The sequence below is a fragment of the Amblyraja radiata genome, chromosome 3 (assembly GCF_010909765.2).
Source record: "Amblyraja radiata isolate CabotCenter1 chromosome 3, sAmbRad1.1.pri, whole genome shotgun sequence".
Taxonomy (NCBI): Eukaryota; Metazoa; Chordata; class Chondrichthyes; order Rajiformes; family Rajidae; genus Amblyraja; species Amblyraja radiata.
The window spans coordinates 16,303,743-16,324,001 of record NC_045958.1 but is presented as its reverse complement, the minus strand read 5'-3'; the positions used below and the strand labels follow the sequence as shown (position 1 = coordinate 16,324,001).

The 20,259-nt window shown below is 43.2% G+C and overlaps 1 protein-coding gene across 5 annotated transcripts in view; it reads right to left on the bottom strand.

The window, feature by feature from the left end:
- The window catches only part of pam (peptidylglycine alpha-amidating monooxygenase), a 205,006-nt gene that overhangs the window by 7,383 nt on the left and 177,364 nt on the right, over positions 1–20,259 (bottom strand). For all 5 annotated transcript variants that reach the window (XM_033017373.1, XM_033017370.1, XM_033017369.1 and 2 more), the window contains 5 exons: positions 15,708–15,837; positions 14,384–14,500; positions 9,447–9,519; positions 8,061–8,265; positions 846–1,055 (listed from right to left, as the gene is read on the bottom strand). In XM_033017373.1, the coding sequence (XP_032873264.1) occupies positions 846–1,055; positions 8,061–8,265; positions 9,447–9,519; positions 14,384–14,500; positions 15,708–15,837 (735 nt within the window). The remainder of the gene's footprint in view (positions 1–845; positions 1,056–8,060; positions 8,266–9,446; positions 9,520–14,383; positions 14,501–15,707; positions 15,838–20,259) is intronic.

Below are 20,259 nucleotides of genomic sequence, written 5' to 3'. Positions count from 1 at the left end.
AATTGGCTCTCGGGCTGATTTTGCAGTTTTGTTCCATGTGATGAGTTTCTATGTCCACCATATTTCCAGTTTGGAAATATTAAAAACTTGAGAGAATAGCTTTAAGGTGAGAGGAAGAATGTTAAAGAAGGCATGAGGGGCATTTTTTTTTTTAACACAGAGTGGTGAGTGCCTGGAAAGCACAGTCGAGAGTGGTGCTACATGGATATCCAGGGAATGGAGGCTTATGGTTCATATGCTGGCTGAGGAGATTAGTACAATTTGGCATCATCTTCGGCAGACACTGTGGGTTGAAGGCCTGTTCCTCTGCAGTACAATGGCAGCATCATTGTCATGTGATTACTTGGTCTTTTATTTCAAATTTGCTTCCCAAATGTTGAATAAAAATGGAAACCCCCTATTTACTGGAAATCTGAAATTGAATGAGAGTTTTGGTTTGAAAGACTGTCAATACGTTTAACCAATAAATATGGCAGGAGATTATATATCTGGCAAGTAAACTTCCATCAGGCCTAACAAAACAGGTATTTAAAATATCCAGAACAAAAAAGGGAATGGGATGGAGGAAGAGGAAAAGTAGGCAGGCGAGCAAAGGGCTAGATATAAATATTGGGAAAGAGAAGAGAAAGATACCCAAGGGAATATTGGCACGGCGAGTAAATCAGAATAACTAGAATGCTTTATCGCTGATAAAGTCATTCTTACATTTTACATTCCAAAAATTATTTTCTCACATCTCTTGAGATGTGAATGTAAATGTAAATGTTTTGACAGATTTTCATCCACTGAATCATTCTGTAAAGTATAAAGCCATTTATACATGGATACACAATATTCAGTATTACCATTGTTGGGCGTGTAGGAAACTGCAAACAGCCGCTCTCCAAATTCAGGATGCCGAATCTCCCGAAGAAATTCTCCTGATTGTGCAGTAAAACACTGGATTCGCCCATTCTCCCTGTCAGCGACACAGAGCTGGCCTAATGCAGGCACAAATGCCAAACTATGTGGAATGAAGAATTGACCCGGTTTAGGTATCGCTGAAGGTGAGCTTTCTGCAAGATAAAAAATATATTTCATGCTTTAGAAGTTAATGGAACGTTAAAGTGCTTTTCAACATTAAAACTGATGGAGTTAAAGCAGTAACATAGTATTGCTGTTCCATAACATTGAGAATGTCTCAGATTATAATAGCTGTAACCACTCAAGCTGCCGACCTACAACTCACAGTTGGCCAATTATGAAGAAATATCTGCAAAACATCACATAAAAATAGTTTATATGATTATTTAATATTTTATTAGATTTCTCTATACATTCAAAAGACAGTCCAAACAATCATCTTACATGCCGGTCACAATACTCATGGGATCATCTGAATGATAAACCTTGCCGCTATTTAGTGTCAGAAACATAAATGTAGTGATTTACTGTCAGAAACATAAATATGCAACAAGCAATAAGATAACCTTGTCTTTGGACATTTATATGTCAGCTCACGTTGTCAAAAGCAAACATATCAGATTTCAATGCTGCAATTATTTTAATCATTGCATCACTGCAAAGTAGTTAATGGGGCAATTTATTTAGCCATGGAATTACAGCGTAAAGTCAAAATATTTGGCTATCACGGGTCATTTTCTCGAATAACAAGAACAGGGGTACGTTTATTTTTTAATTTCATTCTCCAAAAAAGATCATAGAAAAAAGCTAAAAACCTTTGAAAGTTTCTGAAACCACGTGGTAAGTTAATCAATGCTTAAATTTAAATCTAAATCAAATCAAGTCTAATTTAAGACAAAGGAGATAGTGATCGACTAGCAAGGCAAAGGAGATAGTGATCATCTTCAGGAAACATATAAAATTCTTAAAGGATTGGACAGGCTAGATGCAGAACATTTTTTCTCAATGTTGAGGGAGCTCAGAAACAGGAGTCACCGTTTAAGAATAAGGGGTATTATTCCATTTAAGACTGAGATGAGGAAAAACTTCTTCACCCAGAAAGTTGCAAATCTGTAAAATTCTCTGCCACAGAAGGCAGTGGAGGCCAATTCACTGGATGTTTTCAAGAGAGATATCGCTCTTAGGGCAAATGGAATCAAGGGATATCGGGGAAAAACAGGGTACTGATTTTAGATGATCAGCCATGATCATATTGAATGACGGTGCTGGCTCGAAGGGCCGAATTGCCTACTCCTGCACCTATTTTTCTATGTTTCTACACTGACCCCAGTTTACAGAGATAGTTGAAAACTTCAAATTCCTCCCTCGTAGTCAATATCATCAACAACTTCTCCTGGACTACCCATATTGAAGCAACGACCAAGAAAGCACACCAACGCCTCTACTTTCTTAGAAGGCTTAGGAAGTTTGGCATGTCCCCTAAAACTCTCACCAACATCTACAGATGCACCATAGAAAGCATTTTATCAGGATCACAGCTTGGTTTGGGAACAGTTCCATTCAAGACCACAAGAAATTGCAACAAATCATGGACGCAGCCACAAATAAACCAACATAAACCACCCTCCCTTCTATTGACTCCATTTATACCTCACACTGCCTCGGACTGTACCTGTCTAACTGCTTCTTAAACATTGGGGTAGTTCCAGCCTCATCTACTTCATTTGGCAGCTTGTTCCATGCACCCACCACCCTTTGTGTGAAAAAGTTACCCCTCAGATTCTTATGTTTAAAAAAGAACTGCAGATGCTGGAAAAATCGAAGGTAGACAAAAATTCTGGAGGAACTCAGTGGGTGAGGCAGCATCTATGGGGAGAAGAAATAGGCGACGTTTCGGGTCGAGTCCCTTCTTCACATTGATGTCCGGGGGGGGGGGCGGGAAAAAGAAAGGGAGAGGTGGGAAAAAGAAAGGAAGAGGCAGACAACCCCGACTGGGTGATGAAACCTTCCGACAAGGGAGGTGCCGTGGTAGTCTGGCGCACTGACCTCTCCAGGTCTGAGGCCAAGCGCCAACTCTCAGACACCTCCTCCTACTTATCCTTGGACCATGTCCCCATAGACGAGCACCAGGCCATTATCTTAAAGGGCCTGTCCCACTTAGGTGACTTTTTGGGCGAGTGCAGGACACTGCACTCGCCACATGGTTGCCACATGTTCGCTGGTGATCTGATGATCGAGAGGAGTTCCCGGATTCTGGGAACAAGTCGCAGCCTCAGTATGGTCGCAGCAAATTGGTCGCCATGGAGAAAATTGAGACTTTTGTAGTCGAAGGTGCAGTGGTAGTGGGGTCGCCATGTCGTTGTAGGTAGTTGAGGTAGCCGTAGGTAGTTTTAGTTAATCTCCTTTGCTGACCGGGCATTTTCGTTGGCTCATTGGGAAAAAAAAACGTAAGCACGAGATTTCAGAATCAAGGAAAACCGACCGGTGATGTTAAATGCCCGCTAAACTTATCAGCTGTGTATCTCTGGCTTATTAAAAGTTGTCTGGCTTCTTAAAAGTGTCTCCACTCCTTCTCCCCCCCTCACCATTCTCCCCTCCCCCCCCCCCCGTTCTTTTAAAGGACTTACCGTACACTGTGCTATGCGTCTTTAACCTTCCTGTTCATCGCGGTGTGTGTCTGTATCACCTTAGCTTTGCACCGTGTGGAGTTCAGAGAGCGCTTCCCTGCTTTCCCTGGCCCCCGCCTTTGGGGGGTGGAGGGGGGGGGGGGGGGTGTGTCTGTGTGTGTGTGTGTGTGTGTGTGTGTGTGTGTTCCGCTCTGACGGTCGCCGTTCCAGCTCGCGGCTTTTCAGGCGAGTGCCGCAAGCTTGACGGTCGCAGGCAGTCCGGTGAAAAGTCGCCTGGACAGGCCTTTAGATACCATCACTGGCTTCTTCACGTCCGGCTCCCAGCCCTCCCCAGTGTCCAACCTCATCGTTCCCCAGCCCTGCACGGCCCGATTTTATCTTCTCCCCAAAATCTACAAACCTAACTGTCCTGGCAGACTCATTGTTTCTGCCTGTTCATGTCCCACCAAACTCATTTCCACATACCTAGACTCCATCCTATCCCCTCTGGTCAAATCTCTCCCCACCTATGTCTAAGACACCTCACACGCTCTTCGTCTCCTTCATGACTTCCGTTTTCCTGGCCCGCTCTACCTCATCTTCACTATGGATGTCCAGTCACTCTACACCTCCATCCCGCACCAGGAGAGTCTTAAAGCCCTCCGTTTCTTCCTCGGCTGCAGAACCAACCAATCTCCGCCTACTAATACTTTCTTCCGACTAGCGGAGCTGGTCCTTAACCTCAACAACTTTTCCTTGGACTCCTCCCATTTCCACCAAATCCAAGGTACAGCTATGGGCCCCAACTATGCCTGCCTCTTTGTAGGGTACGTGGAACTATCCATGTTCGAGGCATACTGTAGCCCTATCCCCGAACTCTACATCCACTACATTGACAACTGCATTGGTGCTACCTCCTGCACCCATGCAGAACTCACTGACTTCATCCGTTTCACCACTAATTTCCACCCGGCACTCAAATTCACCTGGACCATTTCCGACATCTCCCTACCGTTTCTAGACCTCATCATATCCATCGCAGGTGATAGATTACTGACCGACATCTACTACAAACCCACTGACTCCCATAGCTATCTGGACCACACTTCATCCCACCCTGCTTCCTGTAAGGACTCTATCCCCTACTCCCAATACCTCTGTCTACACCGCATCTGCACCCAGGAGGCATCGGAGATGTCCTCATTCTTTAGGGAATGGGGGTACCCCTCTTCTATTATAGATGAGGCTCTCACCAGGGTCTCCTCTATATCCCGCAGCTCCGCTCTCACTCCCCATCCCCCCCACTCGTAACAAGGACGGAGTCCCCCTTGTCCTCACCTTCCACCCTATCAGCCATCGCATACAACATATTACACCAACATTTTCGCCACCTCCAACGGGATCCTACCACTGACCACATCTTCCCATCTCCTCCCGGTTTCTGCTTTCCGCAGAGACCGTTCCCTCCGTAACTCCCTCGTCAATTCGTCCCTTCCCATCCAAACCACCCCCTCCCCGGGTACATTCCCTTGCAACCGCAGGAAAAGCTACACTTGTCGCTTTACCTCCCCCCTCAACTCCATCCAAGGACCCGAGCAGTCATTCCAGGTGAGGCAGAGGTTCACCTGCACCTCCTCCAATCTCATCTACTGCATCTGCTGTTCCATGTGTCAACTTCTCTACATCGGCGAGACCACGCACAGTCTCGGCGAACGCTTCGCCCAACACATCTGCTCAGTTCACACAAACCAACCTGATCTCCCAGTGGCTCAGCACTTCAACTCCCCTCACATTCCGAATCTGTCCTTTCTGTTCTGGGCTTCCTCCATTGCCAGAGAGAGGCCCAGCGCAAATTGGAGGAACAGCACCTCATATTTAGCTCAGGTAGTTTACACCCCAGCAGTATGAACATTGACTTCTCTAATTTCAGATAGCCTTTGCTCTCTCCCTCCTTCCCCTCCCCAGCTCTCCCACAAGCCTACTGTCTCCGCCTCTTCCTTTCTTCCCCCCCCCCCCTCCCTGACATCAGTCTGAAGAATGGTCTCGACCAGAAACGTCATCTATTTCTTCTCTCCATAGATGCTGCCTCACCCACTGAGTTCTTCCAGCATTTTTGTCTACCTCAGATTCCCATTATACGTTTTCCCCTTCACCTTAACCCTATGTCCTCTGTTCCTCGATTCACCTATTGTGGGCAAGAGACTCTGCATCTACCCAATCTTTTCTTCTCATGATTTTATTCACCTCCATAAATCACCCCTCATCCTCCTGCAGGGGTGGAAGATTGCAACCTTCACGTGGTCCCCCCTGTTTCGGCTAATGCAATCAACTCGACGTGCACAAACCGAAGATCAAATAGAACAAGTTGTCCAACAACTTTAGGTTGTGCACGCCACACGAAAGAAGAAGAAGATCCTCCTACGCTCCAAGCAGTAGAATCCCAGCCTACTCAACGACTCCCTATAGCTCTCACCCTCAGGCCCTGGCAGCATTCTCGTAAACCTTCTCTGTACCCTTTCCAGCTTGACAACATCTTTCCTATAACATGTTGCCCAGAACTGAACACAATACTCTAAATGCGGCCTCACCAATGTCTTATACAACTGCAACATGATACACTCAATTCTATACTTAATTCGCTGACTGATGAAGGCTGATGTGCCAAAAGCCCTTTGGACCACACTATCGTCCTGCAACTCCACCTTCAAGGAACTATGTACCTGCACTCCTAAATGTTCTACTTTCTAACACTGCCCAGAGCTCTACCATACACAGTGTAGGTCCTGCCAATGTTAGACTTCTCAAAATGTAACATCTCACATTTCTCTGTATAAAATTCCATTAACCATTCCTCCGCCCACCTAGCTAACCGGTCAAGATCCTGCTGCAATTTTTCACAACCATCTTCACAATCTGCAATACCACCCACTTTTGTATCATCTGCAAATTTGCAAATCTTGCCATGTACATTCTCATCCAATTCATTGAGGTAGATGACAAATAGTAACGGGCCCAGCACTGGACCCTGAGGCAAACCACTCGTCAAAGGCCTCCAGTCCGAGAAGCAACCTTCCACCATCACCCTCCGCTTCCTTCCATTAAGCCAATTCAGCCCTTGTCCATCTAAATGCCTGTATATCCTATCCTTCAGAATACTCTCTCGTAGATTTCTGACTACAGATGTTAAGCTCACTGGCCTATAGTTCCCAGCATTTTCTGTGCAACTCTTCTCAAATAGAGGCACAACATTTGCCACCCTCCAGTCTTCCACCACCTCTCCTGTATTTAAAGACGACTTGTAAATTTTAACCAGGGCTCCCACAATATCCCTCTCTAGTTTCCCACAATGTCCTCAGATATATCTGATCAGGCCCTGGAGATTTGTCTACCTTCATACACGATAGTGCCTTCAGCACTTGTTCAACCATAAACACTGACTGCTCTCAAGACAGTTTGGCAGGAAACCTCTGAAGACCACTAGCTCTGACTTCAGTGTTAATAACTTCAGTCTATTCCCTCTGCTCCACTCCACCCCATCACCACTCCCTTCATTGTAAAAAGTAAATATTAGAATAGCAGTGATTGTTCTTATTGTTTTTTAAAAGTGTGGGGTGCTTACTTAGACAAAAGATATTAAATTGTTAACTGACATGCATTACAATCTATTGACCCTCACCTACCATTTTATCCCATGGCATATGGATTAGAATCTCCAGTCTCCGGTAAGGAAGTGGCTGTTCCAGGCATCCCAAGCCACTGAGAGATTTCTCCCGACGCAGGAGCACCAACACCCGGCGAGAAGGGCCTGAAACATCGGGCCCCGTAGCGGCGACTGTGGAGGACTCAATAGGCCCGACTATGGGTGGATAAGGGGACGGGGACTCGACTTTGTGCCTTCCCTCACAGTGGGAACCATTGTGGGGGATGTTTTTATGTTTTATGTTCAATTCTTCTTTAAAGTGATGTTGTATTTTTATTAGTGTGCTGCAATGGCAACTTGAATTTCACTACACCAATTGGTGTTTGTGACAATAAATGAACCTTTGAACCTTTGAATCTAAGTACTAAATTATATTATTGTTAGGTACAGCCCAAGATGGGATCTAAAAGGTAATGATTAGAAGTTACCTCTTTCAGTAGTTATGAGTTATCGATCCCTAAAAAGCCAAAATAGAATATTCAAATCCCGTTATGGTAAATGGTGAAATTGAAAATAGTATGCTTTGTTATCTCTCTACATCATCGTCTATATCTCTAGTTACCCTTTCCCGTGGCTTTCAGTCTGAAGAAGGGTCTTGACCCAAAACATCACTCATTCCTTCTCACCAGAGACACCGCCTGTCCCGCTGAGTTACTCCATCATTTTGTGTCCACCAAGACAATGCTGTCTGGCGTTCAGGCCCATACTAAGGACATTTCTGCTAGACGTATCATTCTAATTTACCCCCATTAATTGATAAAGTTGCTGCTCCGCTGTATTTTGAATGTTTTCCAAAATCTAAATGTTACCTTTAAAAACAAATGGTTAAAAAAATTCAAGAATCACAATACCTTCTCCCCACTGCATGATGAACTTTCCTTCTGGAGAAAACTGAATAATCCTGCTGTTGCAGTAGCCATCAGACACATAGAAATTACTAGTAAGTGGATCAACTGCCACATCAGTGGGCTTACAGAAATGATTTTTGTCACTTCCTGGCTGAAAGGCTTGTCCAAGAACCAACAATCTGTCACCATTGCTTTCCAGCTTGTAAACCTAATTTGAAGATGAAACATCACAATCATAATTATAAACATTTTGCAAAACATGTAAATATAGGTATAGTACTTGATTTTAGTTATGAACTAAAAAGAAAAATTGGCCTAGAAATTGAAGTGCGGATGGTCACAGTAGCAGGTTTTGTTGTCTGCCTACTGATTCTCTCTTTACTCCCATGGAACTGGCAAAAAAAGGTAAGTATGATGAGATTTACAGTGACCTGGGTTCGATCCTGACCTTGGGTGCTGTCTGTATGGAGTTTGCATGTTTTCCCTATGACCGCGTGGGGTTTCTCTGGGTGCTCAGTTTCCTCCCACATCCTAAACATGCGGGGTTTTAGTTTAATTGGATTCTGTAAAAAATTGTCACGGTGATTAGGAGGTGGATGGGAAAGAGGGATAACATAGAACTCGTGTGAACAGGTGATCGATGGAAGGGCCTGTTTCAATGCCGTATCTTTCAATCAATTCAATTTCAATCAAACTCCAATTGGAGCACTGCATGGAGAACGATGTGATTTGATGGACATCTAATGAGAATTCAATTTAGGGGGACTTCATTATTGTGCAATTGTCAATGCAAAAAATATAGCTGGCTTTTTGGTCACCTGACATCGCCGTACTAAATGTTTCTCTGGTGCAAATGTTACCTACCATTTTGTTATCCAGTGCAAAGGAGGCTGTGTTCAAATCCTTCTTAAGGTGACTTACTCGTTTTGCTCAACACAAGACTTAAGACGTCTGGTATATGTGAAATCATTTTAACTGCATTTTTTCAAAAAGATTATGAAATGGAAATTGTGACGTTAAGCCCCTGTCCCACTTAGGAGACCTAAACAGCAGCCTCTGGTGACCTTACCCTGCCCTATGTTTCCATGAGATCACCGGAGGTTTTGGTCACTCTCCCTAATGGTCGAAAGTGGTTTCCGCGTGGTCGAGGCTTCATCTAGGTTGCTGCTATTTTTTCATCATGATTAAAACCGGCCTCGACTAAAAATAGGTTGCCGTTTTAAAAATCGATCATTTTTTAGTCGCAGGTCTATTAGAAGCCGGTTTTCTTCATAGTCGAGGAAGGTTATCAACATATGCATGGAAGGTGGTAGGGAGGGCTAGGTCACCAGAGGTTGCTGTTTTGGTCTCCTAAGTGGGACAGGGGCTTTACCAAGCTTGTGTACCTACCTGATGAAGTGCCACATCAGTTACCCAGAAGTTGTCATTTTTGTCTGTGCTTATACCATGTGGTAGATAGAAACTGCAATGTGAAGTGCAGATTGTTAGCTTAACAGTTTCAATAAGAAATATAAGTAACACACTTACAACCAGTGACCCAACATGATTGCCACATCACCCCCAAGAAAATGATACGTTTGGTTAGTGCAGTCAAACTTCAATGACTTTCAGGCAATTCAATAACCAGACGATATGCATTTATTTTCTCTGTGTGCAAAACATGGTTTGAAATGCGCTGGTTCCTGCACTTTATATCTACCAGTTAATACGGTTAAGACTTTTGTGCTTTGACGTGTTGACTTATCACGTATTTACCAACCTGGTGAAGATGTAGTTCTGGAATATCATGGATGTTTAACAGCTAAATCAACTTTCAACAGATGGAAATATATAAGCCCACAAATAACTAATCAAACCAAAGTTGAAAGTGTTGGAGGAACTTGGCGGGGTCAGGCAGCACTCGTGGAGATCTGTCCATTCCCTCCACAGATGAAACATCATCTATTCATGTTCTCCAGAGATGCTGCCTGAATTCCTCTAGCATTATATTTTTTACTCAAGATTCCAGCATCGGTAGTTTCTTGCATCTCAAATCTAGTTTCTATAGGCTTGCATAATATATCTATGAACTCTTCCTGACCCACCAACCAGGCATTCTAATATTCCTTAAAAGACACAATGTGCTGGAGTAATTTAGCAGGTCAGGCAGCATCTCTGGAGAATATGAATATGTGACATTTCAGGTCGGGATCCATCTACAGGCTATTCAGTGCAGAAAGAGTCTGAAGAAGGGTTTCATAGAAACATAGAAAGTAGGTGCGAGAGTAGACCACCAGGTCCGTCGAGCCCGCACCGCCATTCGCTCATGGCTGAACACTAAACAGACACACTTACCCACAAACAGTAGACACAAGACACAGAACACAAGACACTACCCTCCCCTTTATACCGCTATCACCCCTCTCCACCCCAAGAACCTCGTGATCTCCTGGGGGAGGCAAAAAACCGGATAAAAACCCAGGTCCAATTCGGGAAAAAAATCCGGGAAATTCCTCTCCGACCCCAATCCAGGCGATCGACACTTGTCCAGGAGATCACTCAGGTCTTACTATACTAACCATACCTAGGTCCATATCCCTGCCCTCTCCCCGTAGCCCCTTATCCCCTTGGCAGCTAAAAAAACATCTATTTTAGTCTTAAATATATTTAAAGTTTCTGCTTCCACTGCTCCCTGGGGCAGTGAATTCCATAAATTAACCACCCTCTGGGTGAAGAAGTTCTTCCTCATCTCAGTTTTAAAAGAGCCCCCCCTTATTCTGCAACTATGTCCCCTAGTTCTAGTTTCCCCGATCATTGGGAACATCCTCGGTGCATCCACCCGATCAAGGCCCCTCACGATCTTATACGTTTCAATGAGATCGCCTCTCATTCTTCTAAACTCCAAAGAGTAGAGTTCCAGCCTACTTAACCTTTCCTCATATGTCAATCCCCTCATTGCAGGAATTAATCTTGTAAACCTTCGCTGCACTGCCTCCAGGGCTAGTACATCCTTTCTTAAGTATGGACCCCAGAACTGTACACAGTATTCCAAGTGTGGTCTCACTAATACTGTGTACAGCTGCAGCAAGACCTCCGTGTTTTTATACTCAATCCCCCTAGCAATAAAGGCCAAAACTCCATTGGCCTTCCTGATTGCTTGCTGCACCTGCATACTAACTTTTAGTGATTCATGTACTAATACCCCTAGATCCCTTTGCGTTGCATTACAACGCAGCTCCTCCTCATTTAGAAAATAACTTGCCCTATCATTTTTTTTCCCAAAGTGAATGACTTCACATTTATTAGTATTAAATTTCATCTGCCAAGTTGTTGCCCACTCACCTAGCTTATCTATATCCTTTTGCAGACTCTTCCTATCCTCCTCATCCCCTACTTTTCCTCCCATTTTTGTATCGTCCGCAAATTTTGATATATTACACTTGGTTCCCTCCTCCAAATCATTTATATAAATTGTGAACAACTGGGGTCCCAGCACCGACCCTTGCGGAACCCCGCTAGTTACCGGTTGCCATCCCGAGTATGAACCATTTATCCCCACTCTCTGCTTCCTATTTGTTAGCCAATCCTCTACCCATGCTAATATATTACCCCCAATCCCATAATTTTTTATTTTTAGCAATAGTCTCTTATGTGGCACCTTGTCAAAAGCCTTTTGGAAGTCCAAGTATACCACATCCACCGGTTCCCCTTTATCCACCCGGGTTATTACTTCCTCAAAGAATTCGAGCAGATTCGTTAAACAGGACTTCCCCTTCACAAAACCATGCTGGTTCTGTCCGATGAAGTCATGTTTATCCAAGTGCCCCGTTAGTGTTTCTTTAATAATTGTCTCTAACATTTTACCCACCACCGATGTTAGACTAACCGGTCTATAGTTACCCGCCTTCTGTTTACTTCCTTTTTTAAATATAGGTGTTACATTGGCCATTTTCCAATCCACTGGGACCGTTCCTGCCTCCAGGGAGTTTTGGAAAATTATCACCAATGCATCCACAATCCCCACCGCTATCTCCCTCAAGACCCTTGGATGTAATCCATCAGGCCCAGGGGATTTATCCTCCTTCAGTCTCATTAATAATCGACCCGAAACGTTGCCTATTTCCTTTGCTCCATAGATGCTGCCTCACCCGCTGAGTTTTTCCAGCATTTTTGTCTACCTTCGATTTTCCAGCATGTGCAGTTCCTTCTTAAACATACAGACTATTCATGTTCTCCATAGATGCTACCTGACCTGCTGAGTTACTCCAGCACTTTTTGCCTTTTTTTGTAAACCAGCATCTGCAGTTCCTTGTGACTCAAATATTCCTTCCAGTTTAGTGTTCTACATTTGGTGCTCATAATCTAGTTCCCTTCACACTGGAGAAACAAGTAGGTGACTCAAACTCTGTACTGGGAAGCCGCCAGCTAGTTCATAGAGGATATGCGGACGTGATGGCAATAGCTGAAAACGTATACGTCCTAATATTGTGTATAATGATGCATTTCTTTCCAGAGTTTGACTTCTCTAGCCTTTAGTCCCTTAAGGGCGTGTCCCACGAGCATGCGACTTGCATACGGCGAGCGCGACCAAACCGGAAGCGGGGGCCGCGTGGAGGTCGAGTGAGTGACGTGATATTCGAGCGAAGTCCGCGGGAAGTTCGCGCGTGACGTACGGCGTCAAGACGCCGTGCACACCCGTCGAGGCGGCTGCGGGCCGGCAGGCCGTTTCCGCGCAGAATTTTTGAACACAATCAGTTTTTCGGAGCCCCGCGCGATGTCGGGACCAGCTCCGCACAACTCCATACGGCTCCTGCAATCGAAGTGGGACCGGCCCCGCGAGGCCATACGGCTCAAGCGACCACGTTAGGTCGCGCTTGCCGCATGGAGTCGCATGCTCGTGGGACAGGCCCTTTACACTGTTCCAATGAATCTCGACAAATCAAGGAGCAGAACCTCATCTTCCCACCAGGGAGAGCCCTCGGGGCTCAACAATGAATTGAACAAGCTCAGCTTATCAGGCTATTAGTTTGTTTTAAAACTGGCCACCTCTGAAGAAAGGCATCACCATGTAATGTCAACTCCTTTTTTACTGTTTCCATAGATGATGCCTGATCTGCTGAGTCTATCCTGCATTCTATTTCTTTATTGGAAACTATATTGTTGTGCATGCCAAATTCTATTTTCATTTATGCACATTTGGGTTTGAGAATGCGGTGTGAGTAACTTAGAGTTTGAAAATCATTGCAGATGTGACAGACCAAGTTCAATGCTTGTCATTTTCATAGACTTGCATGTTTGTAATGGCATATTTTATTTCTACATTAGCTAAATACAAGATTAAAAATGAGGGAAAAAACTTCCATGAGTAACCAAAAGACAGCATTTGAGTTGAATGCCAAAATGTTTGAGTGAATGACATCAGAAATTACACCAATATTCAAATTGCTGAAGCTGTTTCCCGATATAGTGAAATGTTCCTGCAAAATAGTTGATTTCCCCCCCATTTGTGTCCTTTTTCCACATGAAAGTTGATGCCGTTTGGTGTTGAAACTTCGGCCGTTAGGGTAAACAGAGGGATCTTTAGAATCACTGTAACTCTCCACCCAAGCCCTCAGTGGCCACATTGCACAAGACTATTCGTTGCACAGTGTCTGCAGCTGTTGTAACCACCTGCAGGCCCCCGTTGCCAAGGTCTTGCCAGAGGTGCTATGTCAATCACTCGGTGAGATTGAACAGGACACGAGCAGCAAAATGTATGGCTCTGCCCTCAAACTACCCTCACAGCTTTCTGATAACCCTGTGCTGAACAACCAGCTTTTCATTGTATCCGATTATCTTTAATAATCAAAGACATTGAAAAAATATAAATAATTTGTTAAAAATAAAAAATAACTTCACATAAAACACATTTAACTGATATATAAATCAATTAAACCCATTAAGAATTGATGAATATCCCAACCCCGGTGATAATTCAGGGGCTGAGTGGGTTGCTTTTATACTTCCTCTGCAGCGCACAAGCACTGAAATCCTAAATGTCCTCACGACTGCACTGCAGCGAGTTGACAGCTCTCCACAGAACCTCCAGCCAGCCATTAGTGCATTGAATCTATCATTTTTAGCAAGTTTATCCATAAAGAAAATAATTCCAAAATTGTAAACAGAAACTGTTCACAGATGACAAACTTTATAAAATGAAACACATGACATTAAAGGTTATAAAACTAAACACATGAAATTTGAGAAGCATTTTCAAAACTGTAGCTTTTCAAGGGGCTAGCAACTGTGCTTTATTAGGTGGCAAAATCTGCAACAGAAAATAGCTGAAGAACAGTAATCTTACTTACGTATTTACTCCCACAGCATTCAGCACGTCTGCACTGGCAGGATCTAAAGTGAGGATAGTGTTGTATGGGATTGGACCAATACCCTGGGGTTGATAGATATGCTTTCGATCAAAGGAACTAGTAGAAGAAAACAAAAGTAAATTATTCGCATTGTTAGTAGACCATCCCCAATTGACCTTGTTTAATGTAACTTCTAATCATTAATAATACTTAATTGGCATAAAATAACAATTTCAAACGACAGGCATTGCTGATGAAAACACATTTTCCCAATGGTTTAACTGTATCATGTGATATTTCCCCTCACCCATACAAAATCATATGCTACCAATTTAATAATTATCTGTAATTACATAAATACTGTCTGCAAAATTAGTGATATTCAGTACAAACCATTTTAATTGAAAAATAAATGCAGTCAGATTGTTTGGGCCGAGATTCATAAATTATATGAATGTATTTACAGAAAAGAAACGTGGTCACAACAGGGCTCTCAAAGGGAATGTTCACCTCTCTCCAATGGCCGCAAATCATGGCCGCTAAACATGACCGCAAACCTGCCGCAAATGCATGTACATCTGGTTCAACTTTGGATTTGAGTGCATTGGGATTGGCCAAGTGCTTGGCCTGTCCCACTTAGGCGACTCTTTAGGCAACTGCCAGGGACTAGTTTTAATGGAATTCACCTACGACACCTTGCGACAACCTACAACAGCAAAAATTGTCGCCACTGTCGCCGAAAAATTTTCAACATGTTGAAAATTTTGCGGCAGTCGCCTGTAGTCGCCCAAAAAATCACCTAAGTGGGACAGGCCCATAACCTGCAGGGATAGGCAGGTCAATTATTTTGTCATATCAGTGTCGCCAAAAGATTTTGAACATTTCAAAATCCAGCTGCTACAAAAGAAATGTTGCGACACTTGAAAAAACACCGCGCGTCATACGTCGTCACCGCCGCGTAATACATCATCACGACGCGTCACCGCCGTGTAATACATCATCACGACGCGTCACCGTCGCGTAATACATCATCACGACGCGTCACCACCGTGTCATACGTCATCACGCCGCATATTTATCGGTGACCTAATACGTCAAACAATGATGCCGGCAGTCGCCGAAAAAAACCAGCAAGTGGGACAGGCCCTTTAAACAACCATGTTGAGAGTTGGAAATGGAGAAAGGAGCAGCCCAGTGGTTATTTCTTTTCTTTACAATTCAAGCTTTGGATAGTTGGTAAAATGTGTTCTAATACGCAAGAGGATTCTCAATGTACCAAAATACTCACTCACGGCATAACTTTTAAGCATGCAAACTCACTCACTTCTCATCCCACACATGGTTTCCTCGATGAAAAATAACAAGATTATTTTTGGAATCCAGCGCAACTCCGGAAACTTGGCCCAGTTTCAGTTCCCCTCCAGGCCAGTTTACAACTTCCTCCACGTGTGGGACTACAAGTTGGGGAAAAAAAATTATTGGCAATATAGAAATAATGTAACTCAATATAATCAGTTTTATTATTTTTGCGGCAGTATTATATTTGGCACATTAATGTAATTGTACGTTTCATTACCATTCATAAAAAACAGGTACACGTACAAATATTTTTTAATTATTAGGAACATGGTGAGTCGCTCAGAAATGCATTAATGAAAACATGCAAAGTCCTTTAACAATTGAAAACCTGGCACTAAAGCTATAAAAAGTACTGATTGGTGTAATTACCAAGTCTGGTTACTGGTTTGAGATTTGTTGGCAACTACTTAGCAATTGTCAAAGGTGAATTAGAGAAGTTAATAATTTACACCTGTGACTAAAATACATGGATTACAATGTTTAACATTCCTCATAAACATTTCAGCATTAAACATGGATCTGTTGGGACAAAACCCCAATTAAGAGTCGAGATGTGCCAATAGAAATCTCCAGAGCATGCAGGTCAGAGAGAGCTTCTTCAGTTTCAGCTACTGTGAGCAGGTGGCTCCATTACTGACAGCTAGATGCCAAGAACCTGTCTGCCAAGACAGCATGCCATATATGGCAAAGGCTATCCTTTATTATGGAAACATTAGGTGCCAGGTCACTTTTCAGCCCAGCAGGGTGGGTAAGTGCTGATAATTCACGGTTAATGGCATGTGTAAAGAGATGACTCAAACTCTGCACTGAGAAGCCACCAGCTAGTTCATGGAAGATATGTGGCAATAGCTGAAAAGGTATTCAAGTCCTAATATTGTGTGTAAAGATACATTTCTTCCCAGACACGGTGGGGAGATTGTGGAAGAGCATTTGACCAGTGAATAATATTGATTTCTATTTGAAATTTACTTTATATTGTTAGAAAATTGCCAAAACTGAGTTTGCATGACATCTTTCCTCTTCTTCTATTCAATGTTAGTTTCCAAGATTCTGTGGGGCATAGTAGGATATGGGTTGTTATTGAGTTAGGAAAGTTAGAGATCATGGATCCAGGAACAAGAGTTTGAATCCCACTATGACAAATGGTGAATTTAAAGGCAGTTATAATAACCAGGAAACTACTGAATTGTTACTTTTAATTTACAAGCGTCCTTCAGAGGAGGAAGTCGACCATCCCGACTTGATCTGACGACATGCAGAGAGGTATGGTTTATTTGTAATTGCCTCTTCAGTTTGGGGGAAATTATGATGAGAATAATTGCTGCCATTGCCACAGCGTTCACAATGTTCAACACTTGCGCTTGGCCCTGATCTCCCAGTTCCTAACCATTTTAACTCCCCTTCCCATTCCTATGAAAACCTTTCTGCCCTGGGCCTCCTTCGTTGCCAGAATGAGGCCAGACGCAAACTGGAGAAACAACACCTCATATTCTCCATGAGTAGCTTACAACCCAACGGCATGAACATTAAATTATCCAATTTTAAGTAACTGACCATCAACACCCCACCTCTCCATTTTTTGACCCCCTCTCTTCCCTGTGCCCCACCTGGATGGGTACCCATGTCTTCCACCATCCTCATCCCTCCTCCCTTTTCCTTCCCCTTCCCCCCATCCCATTCCAGGTAAATCTCTTCATCTGGCCTCACAATTCATGCTTCTTCTCTCCTTATCTTTCATTTCCTTTTCATCTCTGGCCTTTGTCCACTCATCTGCCAATCACGCCCCCCCCCCCCACTTGTAACCATCTGTCACTTGTTCGATTGTCCCACTCCCATGTCTGTCCAGCTTTCTGACCCTGAATACAATCAGTCTGAAGATGAGTCCTAACCCAAAATGTCGCCTATCCATGATCCCCAGACATATTGCCCGACTATCTGACTCATTCCAGCGCTTTGTGTTTTTTACTAAAGGGAAGTTTTTTTACTGAAGGAGACTATTGGGGTTACTCCTGTGAGCTGGCAGAACACAGGTGACTGAATGGCCTGGTTCTATATCATAAGATAATGTGGATATAATTACGTACAGATTGAACATCCATTGAAAGTATTCAGTGCGGACAGTCACTGAGGTCAGTCTGTGTACATTGCTAGTTAAACAACTGTATTGTTATTTTGGAACAAAACTTCCAAATTAACACACCCTCAATCTTGTGCCAATGGTACTCAATAGCGGGAATGATAATTCCCTCCACTAATGCCATTTAAAGAGTTCAAACACAAAATTATCTATTCTCCTTGTGTTAACTTGCATATGCAGTGTTTGATAGATGTTATAAATGGAGGACTGCAACTTTGGATAAAGTTAATATCCAGGTGACACAAAATCTAGGGGCAGATTGGTGATTAGCAAAGCAGCTGGATGCAGTGATGGCTAGTCTGCAAGTAAGATTGGAAATAGTAGGAGTAGGAGTCGGGGAGTGTCACTGAACAAGATCCAACCCGAGTGAATGGAGGATGCTAGTTATCAAGTAAAGGGCTGGGTTGTTGGGTAGTGGGTTGCTGACGAGTAAATGGTGCAGGAATAAGGAGTGTGGGTGTTTTGACTAAAATCCGATGAAGGTGATGTGGGGCATATGGTGGTGGATGGTGGTGGTGTTCACAAGAAGGGTCAGGGACTGTTGGAGATAGAGTAAATGCCCACTGTAGGGAAGATTGGGCTACAGTGGATCAAAGATCGTGCAGCAGTCTTGTCTCACTGACTGCTTGCTTTGGATACTTCCAGTGAATGCCGGCAGACTAATATTCCTATCAATGGAACAGGAACAAAATCGGGACGGGAATACGATGTTGGGTTAGGGGGTGAAATTGATGCATCCAGTGGGAGACCAGAAGATTGGGGCTGACATTAGGAATCTAGGGACACGAGGTCCCAAATCTGCCATTGCATTGAAGGCCAACCTATTCAGGGAATGTGACTACATGTTTAATTTCCCCTGCGTTGCATCACAAAGAGCTTCATAACAGTTATAATCCCAGGTGATTGACAAAGAAATGGCACCCAATGCACAGTGCCGAATTACAACTGAGAATGTCAGGAATGTTCAGAATGGTACAATTTGAGCTGGAAAAGATAACTTAATTGGTTGCATGAAAAATAACAGCACTATGTATCTAAGTTTCTCGGCCTTAATCGCCATATCCGCTGGTTTCTAAATTATAATTGGTATCCCAGTAAGAGATTTTAGAAATAATTCAATCCTTTCCTCCATTATTCCAACTGTTTGGATCAGTTCTGGATCCTGATCTTTTCAAGATGGGGCCCCCTTCTGGGGCATAAACTTTCAAATTCTGTATGCTGCAAATTTAAGAAAACTGACTCGGTACAATTGTATGTAAACTCAGATAATCAAATAGTGGCAGTTTTCAGTAGCATGTTGAAATGCCATTAGTTTGGAAAGTGCTGTAAGTTTTTTATCTTTCATGTTATTGTAATTGCATTGGGAAACAGTTGTAGTCATCCTATTCCTGTATGTTCATCCATGTGAGTTTGAAGTCATTTACAGGACTTTGTGTTGCACTTTATAGTTTTCTTTACGACTGGAATGCGAGCAGTTTAAACAGACATATCCAGTGTAACAATGGCCGTGTTTCCAACTATATTATGTTGCAACAGCAATTTTGAACCTCACAGAATGAAAATACCATAAACTGAACTCCACCTGTATCACTAGTGTCATTTTCTGAATGTTGTCATCTTTCCCTGTGCTTCACTGAACTCTTCATATCAATTTAAGCTATGACAAACATTACATTGTTAGTGCCAAAAGCAATGTGTGTTCTAACAGCTCCAATATGGTACAATCAGTGTTGCTGCCTCAAACCTCCAGTGATTCAGGATCAATCCTGATCTCAAATGCTGTCTGTGTAGAGTTTACATGTTCTGTCAGTGATCACATGGTTTTCCTTTGTGCACGCCAATCTCCTCCCATATTGGTTATGGTTAATGGCAAAATAAATCAAAGGAAATAGATTGGCATATGTTTGAGTGAGTAAATAATAATAATATCTTTTATTGTCATTGCACATATGTGCAACGAGATTTGGTGTGCAGCTTCCATCCAATGTCATAACTTAAACATCTAAAAATGTTTACTATTGCCGATACCCAGAGAAATGTGATTTATAAAAAAGAACAGTAAAACAGTAAAACGGTATAAAGTGCAAATAGGTCTGTGCCGGGTCGATGTGCGACGTGACTGAATGGTGGCCGATTAGGAAAAGGGGAGATGCAACGAGACCTGGGTGTCATGGTACACCAATCATTGAAAGTAGGCATGCAGGTGCAGCAGGCAGTGAAGAAAGCGAATGGTATGTTAGCATTCATAGCAAAAGGATTTGAGTATAGGAGCAGGGAGGTTCTACTGCAGTTGTACAGGGTCTTGGTGAGACCACACCTGGAGTATTGCGTACAGTTTTGGTCTCCTAATCTGAGTAAGGACATTCTTGCCATAGAGGGA